Below are 23,179 nucleotides of genomic sequence, written 5' to 3'. Positions count from 1 at the left end.
GGGCCCGTCACGCTGGTGGGGACAGGTGAGTGCAGAGGGATGGCTCCTCTGTCTGCTTCTCCCTTCCCTGCAGTCAGAGACAAAGCTGTCCTGCGGCCCTGCTCACCCTCTCCTCCCTGATCTACCTTCTCCCACACCGCAGCCCTGCCCAGGGAGGTGGCCCGTCCCGGCTCAGTCGGGGTGTGAGTCTGTTTAGCACTTCCACGGGTCCAGCCATCCCTACTGCCCGCCTCTCTCTGTGGCATCTCTGGGCACTCTGGATGAGATGCGGCCACCTGGCCTCCAGTTTGAAGGCGCTGAGTCCTAACTAGTTCAGCGAGATGATGCTCCATGGCATCCGGCCCTGCTCCTAGCAATGTCTGGATTGAGGTTTGGGGCCCAAGGCCAGCGACTAGTAAAGTGGTACTCCGGTTTCTCTAGGGTTGCATTCCCTGGGGAAGCTGAGTTTGCACAGCTGTGGTTTGGGGCAGGCTTCAGATATCCCCCAGGGCAATGATTCTCAACCCAGGGCCATGTTGCCCTCCAGGGCACATCTGACAATGTCTGGAGACATTTTTGGTTGTCACAACTTGGCAGAGCAAGAGAGGGAGTGCTCCAGGCGTCTAGTGGGGAGAGGCCAGGGACTCAGCTACTCCTCCTACAGTGCACAGGACTGCCCCCATTACAGAGAGTTATCTGGTCCAAAATGTCAATGGTGTTGAAGCTCAGGAACTCTGCCCTACACCCTCCAGAATCCCACTGAGAGTTCTGACCGATGGGAAAAGGTTAACCAGGTGGATAGGGAAAGAGAAAGCATTTCTTTTTTTTTTTAAGATTTTATTTTTTCTTTTTATCCCCAAAGTCCCCCGGTACATAGTTGTGTATTTTTAGTTGTGGGTCCTTCTAGTTGTGGCATGTGGGATGCTGCCCCAGCATGGCCCGACGAGCGGTGCCATGTGTGCGCCCAGGATCCGAATCGGCGAAGCCCTGGGCTGCCGAAGCGGAGCACACGAACTTAACCACTCAGCCACAGGGCTGGCCCCTGAAAGCATTTCGTAAAGAGAGATGGTCGTGCAAAGGAAGAAAAGAGGTGGAAGACAGCATGAACTTGGGAGAAAAGCAAGGATTCTGGGGCAAGTGGACTACAGCGGTCTGTGGGCGGAGCCAGAGGAAGAGGACACAAGAGATGAGTCTGGAGAGATGGGCATGAGTCAGGCTTATACATAAGGCCTTCAAATATAATAATAATAATGATGATGGATGGTGATGTAATCTTTGTCACAGAAGCTCACATTTATTGACCACTTACTAGGTACTAAGTTTAAATATGTAACAAACATTATTTCAGTTTCTTCTTTCAACACCCCTGTGAAGTAGAGTCTTAGCTTCCTGTGGCTGCTGTAACAAATCACCACAAACTCAGTGGCTTAAAATGACAAAATGTATTATCTTACGGTTCTGGAGGGCAGGAGTCCAAAGGAAAGTCCGGCTGTCGGCAGGGCTGCTCCTTCTGGAGGCTCGTGGGAAGAATGTGTTTCCTTCCTTTGTCTAGCTTCTAGAAGCCACCTGCATTTCTTGGCTCATGGCCCCTTCCCCACCATCAAGCTCAGAAATGGTGGGTTGAGGGTTGAGTCCTTCTCACATTGTGTCCCTCCGACCTCGAGCCTGCCCTTCCACTTGTAAAGAGCCTTCTGACTACACTGGGCCACCTGCACAATCCAGGATGATCCTCCCCATCTTGAGGGCAGCAGATGAGCATCCTTCACCCATCTGCATCTTTAATTCCCCTTTGCCATGTAACAAGATCTATTCACAGGGTCTGGCCAGTAGGATGTGGACATCTTTGGTGGGGGCATTTTTCCATATTTTTGTTTACAGAAAATAAACCAGAGCCTCAGAGCGATTATGTAATGACAAGCCTGAGCTCACAGCATGCAAGTCAGGCTCTGACCTGGCTGAATCCACTGTGCTTTCCTGCTCTCTGCACCCTGAGACAAATGAGCTGCACTTGGTGGACACTTCTGTGGTAGCCGAGGCCCCAGCTGCGGGAGGAGACCACTCCTCTTGTTAATAGAGAAGTAAGCTCAGTCAGAGAGGTAATGGACCCACCCAAGGCCTTCAGCAGCTGGACCACGTGAGAACCCTCAGCACTTCCCCTCACAGCAGTGAGGGGTGGGCCAGGAGCCTGCCCACGCACAGGGGGTGCCCTTGACTCCTCCCCCTCCCGTCAAGTACAGAGTCTGCGTTTCTCCTCTTCACAATCTCATTCCCTGTGTCTCATAGCTTAGGGGGCTGAGGTCAGAGGTTTGATTTGTTTGTTTACAAATTCCACTGCTCATCACATGGGACCCAAATAGGGAGCCCGAGAGGGCAGGTGGCTGCCCAAGACCCAACTAAAGCCACTAAAGGCACTGGTTAGGAAAATCTGGACTCTTCCCTTCTTCCACTTACACTGCCATTATATGAGTGAGAAGCCTTGGCCAGAGAGGACATGGGATTAGCAGACCGGCCCTATTTATCCACATAGCACAGTCCCTATCCCCACAGCTTAGACGCACTTGACTTCCCAGTTAACTGGTATTGGCCAGTGAAAACCACCACCCCAGCCTCACTCCGCAAGCAGTTTCCTGGGAAGGACGCACAGGCAATTTTGCTGAATTATCAGGAGGTAAGACAGTTTCATCTTTCCAGAATTCAGGAGGCACAAGGGTAAGGGAGTGAGTCTTTTTACAAAAAAAAAAAAAAAAAAAAAAAATTAAAAACCATAAACACAAGCCTTTCAAACTAAGGACACAAGTGCTATCCCCATCAGTTCAGGAAACCCCAACTGGAGACCGGTGCTGCCCCCACAGGATAACATGCAGCTGGTCTGGGAATGACAAGGGAGGCAGGGAGGGCGGGGAGGTCGAATATTGCCACTTAAAATACAGTTTTATTTGCGTGCACAAGCAAAAGCAAAAGCATGTCACTTTTCCATGAGTTAGTCAATGACTTTTCTTCAGGAAAGCGTGGGTAACGGACAGATTCGCTGTGCAAAAATGACTGGAGAACTGGATGCCCACGAACTATCGGTATAGAGACGGTAAGAGCTTGGTGACTTGGGGCGGTGACTTACTGTCTGCTCCGGGGCAAGTTATTTTCTGTCCACGAGACACAGTGGTGTCACCTGTAAAATGGGGCTGAGAATAGGGCCCACCTCAGCTGCTGGGACGAGGTGAGGCCAGCCTGCAGAGCACGTGAAACAGAGGCCGGCACAGGCAGAGAGCTCGGGAACGCCGGCCACCACCACCGGCGCAGCATCTTCCAGGCAAGCTGGTTTTGTCCTGTAACTTCCAATTACCCGCTCCAAACACGGGGCCCGCGCACCGCGTTTACATTCCAGCCGTACAAACGCGGACGCAGCAGCGCCACGTCCTGTCCCCGTTTGCGCTCCGCTTCGTGCCTCATTCCCACCCAACCCTCCACGATGTCAAGGATCTCGTGCACGTGTGCGTGCGCGCTCCGCACGTGCTTCGTTTACCTTCTTACAAGTTAACATTTTTAAATTAAATTGTCTGCAGGGAACATAAATGGTGAATTTAAAGAGGAAGTTTGACGCGTGTGCTCTAAACCAGTGAAAATGCTAAATAATGGGAGCACTGACACTTACTTCTCACGTTCCTTCTCATCTTTTGAACTTTGTAACATGTACATATATTTTCAATTCACAAAAATAAGATATGGCCTTAACCCTATACGCCATAGCAAAAAAAAGAAAAAAAAAAAAGGTTAACTTCTTTATTTTCTCAGTGTATTCAATACTGTGACAAAAAATGATAAACTTTATAAAGATTAGCATTTGTATACTTATCTTTTACACAATTTGTAGAGAAATGGGAAGTGACTTTGAAAGCTTTCTCTGCTGCCTATGTAATGCTAGTTTAACTAAAGAAAGATGCTTGTGTATAAAGTACTATTGTTCCCAAAAATAAAAAAAAAAAAAAAGACTTCTGACAAAGTTACAAAAAAAAAAAACCAACAAAAAACCGCAAATAAAATTTATAATTAGCTTTAATAAAAAAGAGGGATCCACAAAAATTGGGCTCATTAAACAGATACTTTCTCTGTTTGAATACTTTTATTCGACACCTCCGAGGCACAGCTGTGGATGTTTCTTGACATAGACCTGATAAGATCCCTGCCTTGGGCAGGAAGATTGTGCGTCTGATGAATCGAGGGATCATTGAGACCAAAAACCTTTGAGACTGTGAGTTAATCTACATGTGACACAAATTTAGGGCTGGAAGCAAATTAAAGCGCACTGTAGGTCATCGAACTTCAGAGAGATTTTCCCAAGGGAGGAAAAGACACTGCTCTCGGCGTTTCAGGCACTTTTTAGATCACAGTTTGATAGAAGTAACCCCACCGGTGAAAATGTTCTCGAAAAGAAGTTTGAACATGTTGCCCCAAACCCACCTTGATTAGCATTTAGATCACTGCTCTGTTCCAAACCGTGGACAAATGGTTGCCGTCTTCAGGCTCATATTTCTGTGACTGGATTGGATTCACAAAAGTAAGGGAAAAGAGAGAATTATTGGTGCCCTGAACCTCACCGGAGCCATGAGCTCTCTTCAAATCAACTCATTTTCCCCAAATTGACAGACGCAATGCAACAGCATCCACCACTGACCAAGGAGACTCCGAGAAGCCTGTATTGTTCATTTCATTTATTTTTTGATGAAAGGTAGTTTAAAGCATTACTTTATGTATCTGAAGAATCATGACTACATAATGGAGGGGAATGCAAAACTTGGGGAGATTTTTAACATCCAACATGAGATTTCAAGTCAATATCACGCTGTGGCAGGCTACGCTGAGCCCCAGCAGAAACTTTTAAGAGGCTGGCTCCTCCGATATCAAGGGATATTTGGGCAGAAAAGCTAGAGAAAGCAGTACAAGGATACGGATATTGACTTACTGAATGTGAACCTGTATTTTCAAGTCATTTCAAGAAAGCCTGTCTTTCCTTCCTTTGTTCATGACTTCTTCACCGATTTAGTCAATAGTTATGGAGCACTGACTCTGTGCCAGGCAGGGAGTCAGGTGTTGAAGGTACCAAGATAAGCCAGGTAGAAAAGATGCCTGCCCTCAGAAACTATACAGACAGGCAGCTTTATTCCCTGGCTCCCTAGAAACAATAATCCATGACTCAGTCACCACCAACTGGGATGACGTGCCAGGAAGGAAGTAGACAAAGGGCTCTGGGAGAGAACAGGGTGGGGAACGGAGTGGGAACCCAGCTTAGATAAAAGGTGGTCAGGGACGCCCTCTGAAGACGGGGTTCTTGTCCCCGTTCTGGCTCTGTCTGTGGGTTAGCTGCACAGGACGCTAGTTTGGCCAGGAAATAACCTTCGCTTTTCTTTTGTGTCTGGGGAGGCAGCAAGGTGTGGCAGAGAGAGCCTTCGACTACAAATCACCCTCCAACTTAGAGCCCCAATTCCACTGCTTACTAGTAGGGTGACCTCGGGCCAGGGGCTTCACCACCAGAAGCCTCAGTTGCTCCACGCACACTGCCGGGACAGAGCCTTCCTGGGGGTCGGCTGTGAGGAGTCGAGGAGATCCAGATGTGCTTATTTTTATGCTTATGTGGCAGGCACACCCACTCACACAAACACTCTGTCGACAGTTCAGTGTAACGCGAACAGTAGGCACCAGTACAGCTGGCTGGCCATCAGCCCAGGATCTGGGGTCAGAGGGTATTGGTTTGAAGTCTGGTTCCACGACCTGCCAGCTGTGTGCCAGGGGGAAAATCACCCAATTTCTTTGCAAAATGGAGCTAGCTATAGTACCTAGCTCATTTTAGTGCTGCCAGATGATATTTGTGTGTGTTTGTCTATGTATATACACATGTGCTTATATCTGTACACACATGTAAACACATACACATGTGTATGGACGTATGTAGATACATAGTTTAAAGTAGTGCTGACACATAAGAGTTTAATCAGCTTGATTCATTGTCATTGCTGCCATTCATTCGATTTTGCATGACTCGCCCCTTCTGATGCCGAGTCCAGTAACCCCGCCCTGGCTGAAGCACCCTCTTGGGAGGAACCTTCAGGACCTTCAGAAGGGTCATTCTCCATTACAAATTGGACCACCACGTCACTCCCAAGCTCCAACCCATCAACAGGTGGGAATGACACCAGCACGGCCCTCAGCACGTGCTCCCTGCCAGCCTGGCCAGTGCAGGCTACACCCGCCCAGGCCTCTCAAGTCCAGCCGTTCTGCCTAGTGTCTCCTGCATTCCTCTGCCCTGGGCTAATTCCTACTTGCCCTACAAATCACAGATATGTGTCCCAGAGGAAGCCTTCCTGGCCGCCTCTGTGCCTCCTGCCCCATGCCCCCCGGCTCAGTCTGGGCTGGATGCCCTCCTCGGAGCTCCCGCAGGCTGCTGTATGGTGCCCTGTCATGGGTCCTCGTTAGGACTGCAATAATTTGGCCCCTCGAACAGCTGCCTCTTCCGCTGGGGAAGGCTGCTCAGGTGCAGGCACAGTGCCCTAGCATCATTTTCTTCTCAGGGGCTGGCACACGGCTTGGCCCAGGGGGTTGTTGAAAGAAGGAAGGGCCGACTCGAATGCTCTAAAAAGTAAATCTTCTAATTGTTTTAAAACAATGATTTATTTTGAACCCACAGTGATATTTCCCTGCTTGGGCACTTTCAAACTCCCTGGGTTATACTCTAAAATACCTTTTATTCTCTACAGATCTCAAAGGATGGAGATTTGTCACCACTGCGTATATAACAAAGATTAAACACCTGGTTTCAAAGACAGTTCTCCCAGAGGAAGGAAAGAGGAATGAGGTACCTAAAAGGGGCCAGGCACCGTTAAATCCTTTATGAACCTTTTCTCATGGAATTTGCATAAAAGCCCAGTGAGTGAGGTGTCATCAGGCCCATTTTACAGATTAGGAAACGGAGGTCCAGAAGTTAAGTAGTTGGAGTTAAGTAACTTGCCCAAATCCACCAAGACGGAAGATAAAAATCCTTGGCAACCCAACCCAGGCTTGCATTCGTGGAATGATTCCACCACTTTCAAGTGTGGTTACAACATCCCTCTGTCTGTATAAAATACGGCATCAAAGTGTCTGGCACATATGCGGTGGGAGATTTATAAATTCAGCTGTTGAGTTAATGCAAACACTGCACAGCATTATCCTATATCCCTATGCACACTGTGTAGACACGCATAATTTCAAGTCTGTACACACACACACACTGAGAAAGGGATTTATTGAACCATATGGGAGGAAAAAAGACTGACTCACATCTCTGCCGAGCCTATCACTTTAGAAATGGTAAGGTAATTCCATTTACCTAGTGGACTTTAGAAAATTTCCCTAAATTGTTGGATAGCTCCTTTTCTCCAAGTTAGGCCTGGAATCCGAGGGCAGATGACGCCACACAGAGCGACTTAAAAACATTTGCTGAAATATAATGAAATAGTTGTGGCTGACATGCTCTTAGGTGACAGTTCAATTTTCTGCCTGGTCCATCCCTGGCTGCGCTCTGGGAAGTTGGCATCCATCTCACCAATGTCCACATGACTCAGGGTCTGGGGGAACGAGGCAGACAGATGGTCTGTGGCACAGCGTGTGGGAATGGCTGTGATCGTTCATGAATGACAGTAGAATAACAGCCCGGTAAGGAGTGCGCTCCCTTCCACACCTTCAAAGAAGCCCAGCCAGCCTGCAGAGGCTACACCGGCCTGGGGTGACCTTCCTTAACAAATGCAGCACCGTGCCACGGACCCAGAGCCCAGAGCCAGGAGGCCTGTGTACAAAAGCTAGTGAGTGACCGAGAGAGTGAACAGCGGGCCCTCAGTAAATCCTCCGTGCATCACATGGAGCAATCCCTGTGCTACTGGGCCACTGCTACTACTGCTACAGCTCCTACCACTGCTGTTACGAACACTACTGCTATGTCTACTGCTGCTACTAGGGCTGCTGCAATTACTACTGCTGCTACTATTACCACTACTGCCATTATTACTACTGCTGCTGCTACTATACCACTACTACTGCTGCTACTACTATTGGTGCTATTACTACTGCTGCTACTATACCACTACTACTGCTATTATTACTGCTGCTGCTACTATTACCACTACTCCTACTGCTACTCCTACTATTGGTGTTGCTATTACTACTGCTGCTACTATTACCACTACTACTGCTATTATTACTGCTGCTGGTATTACTACCACTACTCCTACTGCTACTACTATTGGTGCTGCAATTACTGCTGCTGCTACTATTACCACTACTACCATTATTACTACTGCTGCTACTATTACCACTACTACTATTATTACTACTGCTGCTGCTGCTGCTACCACTACTGCTGCTGCTACTACTATTGGTGCTGCAATTACTACTGCTGCTACTATTACCACTACTACTACTATTATTGCTGCTGCTGCTATTACTACCACTGCTACTGCTGCTAATTCTATTGGTGCTATTACTACTGCTGCTACTATTACCACTACTACTGCTATTACTACTGCTGCTGCTGCTACTTCTACTATTACTACTGCTACTACTGTTACTTCGACTATTGCTGCTACTATTACTGCTTTTGCCACTGCTGCTACTATTACTAGTGCTACTCTGGCTACTACCCTCCTTCCTCTTCCTCCTTCTCCTCCTGTTCCTCTTCTTCTTCTTTTTCATTTTGTTGTGTATGTTATTATTTGTATCAAAATTATACATGCAAATAATTGAAAGAAATAGCTCTGGGGGCCAGCCCCAGCAGTGTAGTGGTTAACTTCACATGCTTCGCTTTGGCAGCCCGGGGTTCACTGGTTTGGATCCTGGGCACAGACCTACGCAGCACTTGGCAAGCCATGCTGTGGCAGGCATCCCACGTATAAATAGAGGAAGATGGGCACGGATGTTAGCTCAGGGCCAGTCTTCCTCAGCAAAAAGAGGAGGATTGGTGGTGGATGTTAGCTCAGGGCTAATCTTCCTCACAAACAAAAGAAATAGTTCTGCCAGTTGTGTTACGAGACGGCAACAATCCCTACCACTTCCCCCTCCATTTCTCCCTCTCCATCCGTTCATCCCTTTCGGGTTATAATTTTGCTAGGTAGCTCCTTATCACTAAATGACAGACGTATGGGACTCCTGCTTGACTTTTCAGTTTCAGGCTCTCTGTGGGCTCCCACTATGGAGGATGAGGATTGAGCAGTCTTCCCTCCCCTCCAGCCCCCAGGAGACACGCTCATCCTTCCCATCCTCTGTGTCCCCAGTGGAGTATTACTGTATCTTTGGTTAGATCCGTTTTCAGGGTTTAGGTGGTTATGATTAAGGATGCCATACAGAGAGGCTTCACGTAGTAAACTACTGCACACAGACCATGTCCTGTACAGCACTTTCATTCCTTGGAGCTAAGAATTGTCTTTTATTTACTGAGGCATTTTCCCTGATCTTTTCATCTGTTCAACTTCAGATTTCTTACCTACTAAATAAATCTCCTCTCAAGGCAGCAAGATGCACCAGGAATTCTGTCAGCTCGCTCCTCCCGAAGAGGTCCTCCCAGGGTCTTCTTGTCCCTCCAATCAGAGCCGGTCACGGTCTACCCCTCGGCACATGACATCCTTGAACCCCATTCTCCATCTCCTGGAGGTTTCCCGTGCGCCTCTCCTCTGCTGGAGCTCCAGCCTTCTGTATTCTGTTTCTCCCTCCTTCTTGATTTATTCCTTCACTTTAGTGGAGTCCCTCTCATTTTCCAACAGCTACTTGAGAAAAGCTGTATGAGAGGCACATTTTTTGAGACCTTGAACTTGTAAAAACATACACCCACACATCCGATTGATTGGCATGTCTCCACTGCCTTCCAGGGTTTGACAAATCCAAACCTCTCCTGATTCCTCAGCCTTTGTGAACTCGCCTTCTTCTGAGGATGCTTATCGGATCTGAGGTCTGTTTTGATGTCCGTCTGTTTCTAGCGATTGCACAGCAGCCTTGGCAGGCCCTTCAGTCTGGAAACTCATGTATTTCAAGTCCAGGAGATTTTTAAAAATTATTTCATTGATGATTTCTTCCCCTATGTTTTCTCTCTCCTCTCTCTCTTTCTGATGTTGAAATGACTGTACTGGTCCTCTGATTTTCTTGTTTGCTCTCATATTTTCTATTTGTGTTTTTATTTTCCTATATAAGGGATATCCTCAACTTCATCCTTCCACACATCTTTTGAGTTTTTAATTTCTACTTTCACATTTTTAAATAAGAGCCCTGATGTTTGTTCTCTGGATTTTAAATAAATATGGTATTTCTTATTTTACAATTGCAAAAATCTTTTTACCCCTCTGAAAATACTGATCATAGTTCTTGATAGTTTCTTCTCCTTGCAAAGTCTCTGTTTATTTCAAGTTTTTCTTCTTTTGCCATTTGATTGTTTGCATCTCAGTGTTCATGTTAGAAGATTTCCCTGGATGTCTGGTAAACCTTGGTTGTCACTAACCCAGTTGGGACCTTACAGCAAAGGAGTGGGGCTTGTTGACCGTGAACTACACTCCAAGGGGTCAGGGGGAGCCTCGGCCGTCACAATCTCTTTCCTCTTGGCTCAGTCACATGCACATTAAAACCACTCAGATTTCCCCTGGAGGATGAGGGCCTGGAGACACCACTCTCCGAGCCGGCTGGGACGGGGGAGGCTGCGTTATTTCAGCAGCTGGTATGGATATGTCTAGTCAGACTTGCTCTTTTCAGTACAGTATCCCAGCACAAGCAGGCTTGATGTCCTTCCGTCCAGAACTCTCCTAGGGGACAAACTTTCCGTCTTCTGCTTGGGTGAGGAAGGGGCAGCCATCCAGTTACTCAGAATGGGTAAGCGGATCTGGGGTTCTCAATACTTCTTAAAAGGCTTTCAAACACTCCACTTTATTATTTTAGCCTTCTTTTTACCCTCCCCCATAGATGCTGATTACTGTCAATCCCTGAGCCTTTGGGGGTTCTTTAGGGCCTGTCAGTTCTTGGTTCTTCCCAGTGACAACTTAAAATCCGATTTCTGGTATCCTGAGTCATTTGGTACCTAAGTCTGCATCTTCTTTCCAATCCCCTCCGATGTTTTGCTATAGTCTTCTCTTTAGTTTTCCACATCCTTGTGGATTTATCATTTTTCAAACATTCCTTATTGTCATTTTATGGAGGTTTTAGAAAGGAGAGAATGTAAGGGGGTGTGTGTGCTTAATCTACCATCTCTACCTAGAAGTTCGACTCCTTGGCTTTCCCAAGTCTTCCAAAACTGTGTAACTTAGAAGAAGATCAGCCAGGCACAGTGTGAGACCATGGCAGAACAAATCTGGAGCCGCTCACGCCAGCACCCTCCTCTGCGGTCAGTGAGAAGACTTCATTAATGACACCATCGCTTTCCGAAGCTTCTTGCCGGGCCCCTGCCTCTGCAGTCAAACTCACTCCACTAACCTGGTTGGACATGGCAGTGCTGTGCACAGGCAGGGAGAAGCAAGGGCCCTGAGGAGGCAGCAGAAACTCAGAGCCTGCATCCGAGGCCCAGAGCCAGCACTGAAACTTCCCAAGAGGAAGGAATCCCCATGGTGCACAGCGTGGATTTCAGAGTACGGAAAGGAGGAGAGCAGAATCCCTCACGCTCCCAATGGATGCCACTGTGACCTTTCTAACCCCAGACAAGAGTGACAGAAGAGTCCAGCCTCCCAAGGACACATTGGAATGGAGAAGCCAAGGGCAACCACCAGCCCTGTCTCTATGCAGCGGTTTAGCAAGAGAGCGGGGTACACGGAGTAGGCTGTCTGTAGAGAATGGAAAAGCGATATAAGCTTGTTCTGCTGTTTATTTCCTCCGTGCCCGGCCACTTCTAAAGGACCTTGGTGAGAACGCGCTCTCCCCACGCAGCACACTGCTCCCATCACACACCCACCCCCAGCACGCACCGTCCCCAGGTGTGCCTCTAGTGGCCTGCTTACCTGTGGATGATGTGGTACCTCTGCAGATACTCCAGGGCCAGGGCCAGCTCGCAGATGTACAGCTTCACAGCCCCCTCGGTGAAATGCACGTTCTGCTGCAGGTGGTAGCGCAGGTCCCCTCCCAGCAGCAGGTCCACCACCATGAACATGTCCTCCTCGTCCTGGAAGGAGTACCTGGGAGCACAGGGGGACAGAGGAGGTTAGGCACGGAGACGACTCCAACACCCCAAGACCAATGCCCCCATTTCACAGAAGAGCAAACGGAGGCGCAGAGAGGCACTGATGTTGCCTAGGTCACAGCGCACTGTTGACAGAGTGCTAGTCCCCAGGCTCTGGCAGACAAATGGCATCTTAACCAACACTAGCCTCCAACATGTTACTTCATTTTTAGTAGATGCTTTAATTAGATTTGTTTCAGACTTGCAGAAGCCAGTCTCCAAAGATGTGTCCCCTCCCCCACAATTCCTCCATTCCCCACACACCTGTCACTCCCCACACGAGCTTCTTTCTGCAACTCTTGAATGCACTGATGCTCTGGCCAGTCCAAGCCCAGGACTTAAGGGAACTGGCACTTTCTACTTAAACTTCCTCTCGGAACCCAGCCAGAGCCCAGGCTCCACGGAGAGGCCACGAGAAGGAAGACCAAGGTGCTCCGGTCAACAGCCGCAGCTGAGCAACCAGTGACAGCCGGCGCCAACTGCAGCCCTGGGAGTGGGCCACCTTGGGCATCCGGATACTCCACTGCAGCAAGTGGACCTCACACGGAGCAGAAGAACTGCCCCGCTGAGCCCAGTCAACTCACAACACCAGATAATAAAATGGTTGTGTTTTGAGCCACTAAGTTTTGGAGTTGTGGGATTTTTGTGTTTTTTCCCCCCAGCAATAAAGAACTGACACAGTACTGAATTTATTTTTAAAAAAATGCATTTAGGCTTCCTGAGGACTGAAGAGCCACGATATAGAATCTGAGAGTGGTGTTAAACAATTGTAAGTAGAATCACAACATCACAAAATGTTGTCACGTTCCGTACAGAATCGGGGAACATAAGGGAATGATGAGATACAATCACGGAACGACAGAATGTCATCTCGGAAGCTTCAACCTGTGTCTCAGATCCTCAAATATTAGACCTGGGTCAGCCAGGCTGTTCCTCTCATTCGAAGGGGAAGAGGAAACTGAGGCTCCGAGGAAAGAGGGGACTCAGTGAGCCAATGGCAGGGTGTGGACGAGGACCCAGATCCCCAACTTTCCCCAGCACTCTTACCACTACACACTGTGGGATGCTGCTGTAACACACTCATACTGTTTCTGTAACCTGAGTGGGCAGCCCCAGGGCGGGAACTTGATGCCAGATTCGGTCACAGGAGAGGTGACAGAGCCATGTGCTCACAGGATGGGGAATTCCAGGGCTGGAAGGAACCTTGAATGCCATCCAGTCCTGCCAGCCCCATATTACAGAGATTGGGATCCTCCCAGATGTCACTGTTCTCCTCCTCTATCTCACCTGCTGGTTACACGTGCTCAGAATCAAGGTAACGAGGAGGGGGAGATTTATCACGCCCTTAAACCATTAACTTACCAGATGCTTACAGAGCACGTTCCCTGCAACAGGCATTGGGCTGTGTGCTGGGGGAACTGGGACAAAGAAAACATCCTCACTCTGATGGAGAGCACAGTCCCCTGGGAGAGCAGAGCTAAGTCAACAGTCACAGGCCACGCAGGGGCACAGGGGCTCTAGGAGTCTCTGTGGGATGCAGTGGGGCACGTGGAGGAAGGAAGCTAGCTCTCTAGCAGGTGGGGTGGGTGGCAGGAGTCGAGAGAGTCCCCAGACCAGGGTGCATTAGGTCCAGAACGCACAGCGACTGTGACTCAGACAGAAGGACAGCATGACCCTGGAGCGCTGGAACTGCAGGACTTGGGGAAGTGAGGTCTTGGGGACAGTGCCTCCCATTCCTCCATTTCCAGCATCTTAGCCACTGATGATCCAAGGGTGGTGACCTGGAATGGCTTCTTCCCTCCTGTTTCAGCTTCACTTCAGGTCCAGTGGAACGGCTACCTCTGAGGCAGAAATGAGGTGGTCCACAGCTTGCTGAGTGGTCCAGAGCCACCTGGAGGCCACCAGCTGGACTTTATGTCTGTTTCAGGGTAAGCCCAAGCTCAGTCTGGCATGTGACCTCTGCTCCACTTGATGCATTGCAGGAGTAGTTGGATGTCAACAAAGAAGTTAAAAAATAAAACTTGCCCGGAGCCCCCAAGGTAGGCTCCCACGCTGGGGACATGGGCCTTTCGCAGACACAGCTGTTCCAGGTTGACCCATCTGGTTAACATGTCTGTGTCAACGTGAGCACAGAGAGAAAATCAAACAAGGAAGTTCTTAACACACTGGAGCAGCTAACCAACGGCCTCGACAGCCCGTGCAGTAAACGCCACTCTTCAATCTTGTCTTTCAACATGGTCCTAGCCACTTGTGTTGTCTGACCTTTTCTCTTCCATGCACATTTTAGAATAAACAATTCTAGTTTCTCGAAAACTCTGCTTTGACTTCTGTTGGAATTATACTGAATTTACAAATTAAAGAGAATTAGCATTTTCACAATATTGAACATTTCCAACCTTTCCATGAACACGAAATATCTATTTATCCTGGTCTGCTTTTATGTTTGTCAGTAATGTTTTATAATTTGTTCCTTAGAGGTCTGGCATATATATTTTTTTATTCTGATATTTTTAATAGTTTTTATTGCTGCTGTGAACATAATCTTTTAAAAATAGGTTTACTGACTCATCGTTGCTGGGGTAAAAGTGTGTGTTTATCTTGAATCTAAAAACTTGGCTGAATTCTCAGTTATTAGTTCTAATACATTTTCCACTGATGCTCTGGGTTTACTTATTAAATGAAGATGATTGTATCTTCTGCAAAAAACTGGCCATGGTTATATTCCTCCAATCCTTATGCCTTTTATTTCTTTTTCTTGTCTTATTTCACTATCCAAGGCCTTGAGTAAAATGTTGATTGTAAGAGGTGGTGGCAGATGTTTTTATCTTGTTCTGGACTTTAATAAAATGTTTCACAGTAAGTAAACTGTTTGTTGTAGATATTTGATAATTATCATTTATCCAGTTAAGGAAGTTGCTTTTTAGACTGCTAAACGTTTTCGTCAAGAGTGGGTGCAGAGGTTTTGGCTTTTTTTTTAAACATTACACTCTCTTTACATTTCTAGACTAAACCTTACCTGGTAGAGAAACACATATGTATTTGTGTATATATATATTCTTACTGGATTCAGGTGGCCAATATTTCATTTAGGGTTTTGCATGTAACGTTCCAAGTGACACTAGCCCCAATTTCTTACCTACCGTTGTCATGACGTAGTTTTGGTATCATGGTGATACTGGCCCTGTATGATGACGCGGTTTTTACAAGAAGCATTTACGAGAGGCATCATTTGGTTGTAGAAAGCCTGGTCTCACAAGGCCCTCCACTTCCCACTTATGATTCACCTTGGATTCTCCCTCCTCACCCTTGGTGGTGTTCGTGTTGGAGCTGCCCAATGATTCCTGCTCCTCCTCCTCGATACCGATATGAGCAAATAAATGACCTGGGCGGACCTGGAAGTGTACACACCTCCAATGTGGGTTCATCAGGACCCCTCGAGGGTTCCTGAGACCAGTGTGTGGATGTGAAAGAAAAACGTCTTCCTCTAGGTCTGTAGGCTAGAAGCTATGACTAATAGGCTGTCGGGGATCTTGCTGCCCCAAATGGGGATAAGACCCATCTGTAGAGTGAAGCTATAGAGAATTGAGCAGGACAGAGACTTAACTACAGAGAGAGGCCCTGTTGGAGGCGTTGGCTCTAGTCTGGGCATTTACATTTACATTACATTTACAGACTTTACATTCACATGGGCAATGACTGTGCTTTTTGACTTAAGCTACTTAACATCGTGTTTCTATCACTTGGAACTGAAAGAGTCATCTGATCATGCTCTCAAGTATTTGCCACTGGAGAGAGGGGTTTAGATGCTCAAAAAGAAACCACAGGAATCAGCTATAATATGCCTCCTACAGATGCTCAATTTGTATTCTAATAGTCGACAGACTATTGGAACATTACATTAATAACCAGTGAATTCTGCACCCCCAATTCACAGCTAAAATGTCAAAGGGCATCTCCTTCAATATTCCATCAGAACTCCTTGAAGGAGCAACATGAATTTTTAGGAGAGAAACTTGCAGACCGGAATGAATTCTAAAGAGGAAATTCAAAATGCAAAGAGAACCATAATTTGAGCAATAACTCTGGGCACGGCTTTTTCTTGCTGCAGATCCATTTTTCGCCCAGGGCCACGGGCACGACGTTCGCAAGGAGACTCCATATTATTATCGGAGAACAGAGAATGACCTTTCCTTTATCTCTCTGTAGTTTTGCGCTATTCCACAGCTTTGTGTCATTTTTTCTTTGCTTCTTCTTGGACTGGAATCATAATTATGTTCCTACGATAATGCTGCACATTGTCATGGAAATGATGGAGATCACAAATGAGAAACCTACACTCTATCGCAGTCACGCTGGCCTATGGAAAAATCTGGGTAATTAGGCTCAACTTGCCAGATCAAAGAAGGTCAGGAGCTGGGGAGGCATCAGTCCTGGGCTGGACATTGAAACAGAGCCCACGAAGAACCCAACGTCTGTTTGTTTTTAAAAAATTTATTAATTTCCTATCTTGTTCCAAAAAAGGATTAAAAGTGACTTGTGAAATACACATAACATAATAAAATTAAAAATAACTAAGCCATAGATCAGGTCAAAGAATAAAAAAGGAATTCAAGAAAATGGATGCAGGCAAAAATAATGCAATTAAAGCCCAAAGATCTTGCGTGCTTTCCTGAAACAGCCATAAATACGTCTCTAACCTTCCCAGCAACCAGAGCAAAGTGAGAAACATGATCAGCCTATGATTCAGGGTCTATAAAGAAAAAAACCAATTGTTTAGGAAAAGGTAAACTGTTGGCATCGAAGTCCACTGCTGTAAAAGCACACTGTAAAGTGCTCCACGGGCCAGAGCACAGGGGTCTGGGTGTCATGCTCACCAATGAGCTTTTGTAATGAAAGGATAAGTTTAGAGAAAACCTGGTGAGTGAGCTCAGGGACCACGTCACAAATGTGAGGCCACGCACATGCCACCAAATACTCAGTAGGCTTCTACCATGCACCCAGCCTCGTGTCAGAGGCTGGGATTCAGTGGGAGAAGTCACCCTAGATAGTTCAGCTGAGTTTGCGATAATCACAGGGGGCTGGAGTTTGATGTCATGTACCATGAAAAGTCCCCTGAAGGACACATTGCTACAGATCCATTTTTTGCCCTGGGCCGTGGACCTTACATTCCCAAGGAGGCTCAGTGTTGTCACTGTCTCCCCACTACCCGTTTGCTCATAATGTCCCCTACTTCCTCCTCTCTACTCGTGTCCATCATTCCTTCCCTAGGAGACCAGTGGTTCCCAACCAGGGGCAACTTTGCTCCCTTGGGGCCATTTGATAATGTCTGGAGACATTTTTGGTTGTCACAGCTGGGAGGGATGCTACTGGCATCTAGTGAGCAGAGGCCAGGGATCCTGCTAAACAGCCTACAATGCACAGGACAGCCCCCAACACAGAATGATCTGGTCCCAAATGTCCGAGGTTGAGAAACCCTGGTTTAGATCAATGCTCCCTCTTTTGGAAGCCTTCCCTAACCCTGGAAAACTGAGATGGTGACCCTCTTTTTGTCCCTTCATGCCTTATAATAAAAATAGTTGACACTGATACGGTGCCTACCATGTGCCAGGCATACATACATACTTAATATACTTTATGCATATTAACTCATGTCATTCTCCCAAGAACCCTTTGAGGTAGGTATTACCATGAGCCGCCTTCGACAGATCTGGACACTGAGACCCACAGAGGTTAAGCAATGTCAGGAAATGGCAGAGCTGGGAGCTGAACCAAAATAGTCCAACTCCAGAACCCAGAATCTGTGCTTGAGGCTCTGGCAGCACTTGCCTCGTCGCAATGGGACCCTCTCACTTCTGGCCTTTTCTCACTGGCCAGCGAACTGTCTGTGCACAGGGATGGCTGGTTTAGCCTTGTCCGCCTGTATTTTAGCACATTACCAGAGCATCACACACACTCCAGAATGAATGGGTCACAAACACCCAAGCTACCCCATAGTCTGTGTGGCACGTTGGTCTGTCGATTATGCCCACCGCAGAAGGTTTTGGGGGAGAGCTATTTCAGACAGAAAGACGGGAGGTGGAGGGTTGGCCGGGAAGGAGTTCTGTGTGGGGCACTGCGCTCTGCATGCATTTACGTCATTGAGTAGGGGAGCCCCCTTTTTCTCTGGCCTCTTGGCACAGAGACCAGGATCTCCCATTCGCCTGCAGTGACTCCCCTAGCCTCTCTCCACAGCCTTCTCATTCCCACCCAGGGAGCAGGAGTCACCTGCCTGGCCAGCCAGCTGGGAAGGAGTTGCGAGCGTGCTCAGCTCAGACCCTCTGGGGCCCCTCTCTGCCCCTGGATCTGCCCGCAGAGATTTGCAGGCAGTCTGCTCTCTGCCATGGCGGGGGGCTGGCCGGTGGAGTGGGGGCTTGTAGGTATGCCCCCATATCCTGTGCCTTGAGGGCGGTTCCATTTCAGCGCTGAAGTGATAGTAAACCCCTCTGGATGCAGATCTAAGCCAAGTTCTCTGATCAACTGTGTCAGCGACAAAGCCAATGCTTTTACCTCCATCTGTCTGACTCCAGTTTCCGTCTCTCAATTGGTTGCAAACTCAGGTAGGGAAGAGGGGTGCTATTCACAAACCCCTGATCATTCCTCAAAACTCATCCCATTTAACCACGGGTGGTGGGCACTATCGCCCTCATTCTTCCAGTGGAGGAAACCAAGGCCGAGAGAGGTTGACTTGTCCACAGCCCCTAGGTCAGGTTCCTTCTTCAGGAGCATGTTATGTCCTCTATCACCAGCATCAGGAGGCTCGCAAACTAAAGGACAGCCACGATAACCCCATATGAAAATATACAGAACACATATGAGAGAGGCGGTGTGTACAGTGGGAAAAAAATCCAAGTTGGAACCCTTTGGTCCAGCTCCATGTCTTGCTTCATCTCACTTTGTGCAGCCCCTGGCCCCAGGAGACCATCAATCAAACAACTGTGATGTGGAAAGAAAAAGGAAGCTTCTGCAGGAAACCCTAAACCTTCCTCAGTCTTCCAGCAGCACAAAGCCCATAGGCCATTTGAAACAGATGCTCTTCTCCACGTTTTTTTCCTGAGGCAAAAGGAGGCAAGTGCCCAGGGATGCTTGCCATTCTGGAAGCCCCAGTGGGCAGGACAAGACACGTGTCTCTGACACTCATCTCCTGTGTCCTTACTGTGTGGCACCCACAGGGACAAGGAACTGAGCATCTCCTCAGACCATTTCCCATCCAGTCTGATCTCTGATGGGGAGCAGACGGAAAGGAGGGCTCGCCCACCATGCTCACTTCTAGCACTTCTCAGAGATTTAAAATCCAGCAAGAGAGGAGCTAAAAACACGCTCAGGCTACAGAAATCCAATAATAGGATGCTGGGCCTTCCGTCAGCTCATATTGTGCAGATAAAAAGGAGCTTATCAAATCTGAATTGTGCTTGATACATGTAAGTCTTTAATAACATTCACAATGAGGTTTTTTTTTTTCCTTTAAATTTGACTTGAGCCACAAGCATCCTCCAGCAATGCATCAAGGCCCTCACTGCTGTCCACACCAGGCTGACCCTGTCCTTCTCTCCTTCCTAGGAAGCCAAATGCTGCTGGTTCCCTTGCATCGGCCTCCTGCAGGCCAAGTGACAGCAAGGGGAGACTCTCCCACACCATCGGCTTCCCAGGCCAAGGCAGTTGTGGGCAGGAGAAATTGTGGGATGATGCAAGGGTAGCATGCAAGTCCAGTACCCCACTCACCTGCCCCTCACACAGAGGGGCTTTGCAGACCATAAAGTGCTATCTATCTGTGTAGGACATTGCTCCTGGGGCTGAATGATTTTGTTTAATTTATATCCTGCATGCTTCTAAAGGTTTTGTAGTGGCTAACAAAGTAAGACCTATGGAAGGGATGGAGAGGAAAAATGTAAAACAAGAGAGAGGCAATGTACTGTTCACCTGGACAACTCTGAGCCTGGAACAATGCTCTGACCTCCTCCGCAGTGAAAAGCAAGCAAAGGGCTAGGCAGAACGGACCAGCCGGCTCTCAGTGCCTTAGTAAATGAGATAGAGCCAAACCTCTCCCCTTGGGCTGAATTCCAAAAGAAATGGGTAACTTGCATTCTTTAAAAAGGGGCATTGAATAAAAGAATGGGAAAGGAATCACGGTAATTCACACCTCTGGAGTGCTTCCTATGTCCGTCTCTATTCATGAGAGACCTCCGTCTGTAGTTCTCTTTTATCACACTGTCTTTATCTGCTTTTGGTGTTGGGGTAAAACAAGTTTCATAAGATGAACTGGGAAATATTCACTTTTCCACTTTCTGAAAGAGACTGTAGAAAATTGCTGTTAATTCTTTAAATATTTGATAGAATTCTCAGGTGAAATCATCTGGACGTGGGATTTCACTTTTAGGAGATTTAAATTATGAATTCCATTTATATAACAGCTATAGGACTGTTTAGGTTCATGTTTCCTTGGTTGAGTTTTGGTAGTTTGTGGGGTTTGAGGAATTGGTCCATTTCTCCTAAACTGTCAAATTTATGAGTACAAAGTTGTTCACAGATTTCCCTTACTCTCCTTTAAATAGCTGCAGGATCTGTAGTGACAGCCTCTGTTTCATTCCTGACGTTCATCATTTGTATCTTCTCTCGGCTTATATTTGTCAGACTTGCCAGAGGTTTATCAACCTTTTAATTTCTTTTTAAGAACCAGCTTACTGTTTCAATGATTTTTTTCAATTCCATTGATTCTACTCTTCATCGTTTCCTTCTTTCTGCCTGCTTTGGGTTTATTTTGCTCTTCATTTTTTAGTTTTTTGAGACCAAAACTAGATTGTTAATTTGAGATCTCTCCTCTTTTCTAATGTGAGCATTTTAGGGCTATAAATTTCCCTCTCATCACTGCTTTGGCTGCATCCTAAAAATTTTGATATGTTGCATTTTCATTTTCACTCACTTATATGTATTTTTATTGCTTTTGAGATTTCTTATTTGACCCATATATTATTAGATGTTTGTGTTTAATTTCCAAGTATTTGGAGATTTTTCTATTGTCTTTCTGTTATTGATTTCTAGTTTGGTTCCATTATGGTCAGAATACATAATCATGATTTCATTTTTTTAAATTTGTTGAGATTTGTTTTATGACTCAGGAATTGGTATATTTTTGTGAATTTTCCATGGACACTTGAAGAAAAGGTACATTCTGTGTTATTGGGTGAAATGTTTTGTAAATGTCAATTAGCTACTACTGGTTGATGGTGTTTTTCAGTTCTTTTATCTTTGCAAACTTTCTGTCTAGAGGTTATATCGACTGCTAAGACTGAGTATTGAAGTCCCCAACTATAACTGCAAATTTTTCTGCTTCTCCTTTCAGTGCTATCAATTTTTGTTTCATGTATTTTGAAGCTCTGAAGTCTGACTGATTTAAAACTCATTATTATCTGAATCATTTTAATATGCTATTATCCTATATCAGATTATCATTTATAAATAAACCAGTTTACTTATCTATCTCCTACTGAGTCTCGGTACAGTTGTTTTTACTTTTTTCTTGTTAAAAATAATGCTGCATTGAGGTTCTGCATACATTTCTCCTTGTGCTCACATGCAGAAGATAATTTATTAAACAAATATTCATGGAGCACCAACTATAGGTCAGACACTGGTCTAGGTGCTTTGGATACATAAGTAAACAACAGAAATCGTGTTCCTGTCTCTGTGGGATTCCCTCGAGTGAACGAGGCACCTGGCACAGAGGGTGGCACACAGGAGGCCTGAAGGCATGCTGGTTGTAAGAATGGGTGACGAAAGGAATAATGCTAACATTCTGATGTTACACACACTGAATGAGAACACGTACCACATCCTTACTCCTATAATCCTACGATAACTTCAGAAGAATAAACAACAATGCCTATTTTACTAAGGAGCAAACTGAGGCTCCCAGAGAGTCTAGCTTACTTACAGCCATACGCTTGATTTATTTTTAAAAAGGGGGAGGGACATTTTAACCAGTGGCAAATGGAAGGTCTTTTCAGTAAATGGTTCTGCATCAATTGTATACCCAAATGGGAAAAATGACTTCTGACATATGCCACACATTATATGCAAATATCAATTTCAGATGGATTGAACATGCAATGTAAGACAATGAAACTTCTAGAAAAAATACAGGAGAAAATCTTCATGACTTTAGGGAAGACAAAGATTTCTAAACAGGATATTAAAAGCACTAGTCACAGGATGTATTGGTAAATTGGACTTGATTCAAATTAAGAACTTCAGTTCTCAAAAAACATAGATAAAAGCAATGGGGCAAAATTTTAACAATTTGGGCATATGTTTAAAGCATATACAATTCTTTGTAATACTTCTGAAATTTCTGTAACTTTGAAACTATATCAAGATAAAAAGTTGCCACAACACACACACACACACACACACACCACACACCAGACCGTTTTTATTTAAAATGCTAACTGTTATCCTCAGGGCAACCAGTAAGAAAATAACTTAAAAATATACTAAGAGGAACAATAGGAAAACTAAAAGAGTATACTAGAAAATATTTGTATTAGACAAAGGACAGCAGTAATAGAGGAATAGAGGGGAAAAAAACATAAGACATCCAGAAAAAAATAGCAAAGTGACACATGGACACGTGCAAATACCACCTTATCAGTAATTACATTAATGTAAATGGACTAAACAATCCAATTAAAGGGCAGAGATTGGCAGAATGTTTTAAAAAAAACCATATGATCCAAATATATTCTCTTTACAAGAGATACACCTTAGAGTCAAAGAAAGAAATAGGCTTAATATGAAAGAATGGGGAAAGATTAAGCTGGAGTGGCTATCTTAAAATCAGACAAAATAGACTTTAAGATAAAAATCAAATGTATTTCTATATACTAGCAATGAACAATCTGAAAATGAAGTTAAGAAAGAATTCCATTTAAAATAGCACAAAAACGATTAAAACACTCAGGA

At 46.0% G+C, this 23,179-nt stretch overlaps 1 protein-coding gene across 1 annotated transcript in view; it reads right to left on the bottom strand.

Moving 5' to 3' along the window:
* STK32B (serine/threonine kinase 32B) overlaps positions 1–23,179 on the bottom strand; it is a 337,581-nt gene that overhangs the window by 105,705 nt on the left and 208,697 nt on the right. Inside the window, exon 4 of the mRNA XM_023638366.2 lies at positions 11,967–12,140. Within this exon, the coding sequence (XP_023494134.1) occupies positions 11,967–12,140 (174 nt within the window). The remainder of the gene's footprint in view (positions 1–11,966; positions 12,141–23,179) is intronic.

The sequence above is a fragment of the Equus caballus genome, chromosome 3 (assembly GCF_041296265.1).
Source record: "Equus caballus isolate H_3958 breed thoroughbred chromosome 3, TB-T2T, whole genome shotgun sequence".
Classification (NCBI taxonomy): Eukaryota; Metazoa; Chordata; class Mammalia; order Perissodactyla; family Equidae; genus Equus; species Equus caballus.
The sequence above is the reverse complement of the archived record's forward strand: the minus strand, read 5'-3'. Positions and strand labels throughout refer to the sequence as shown.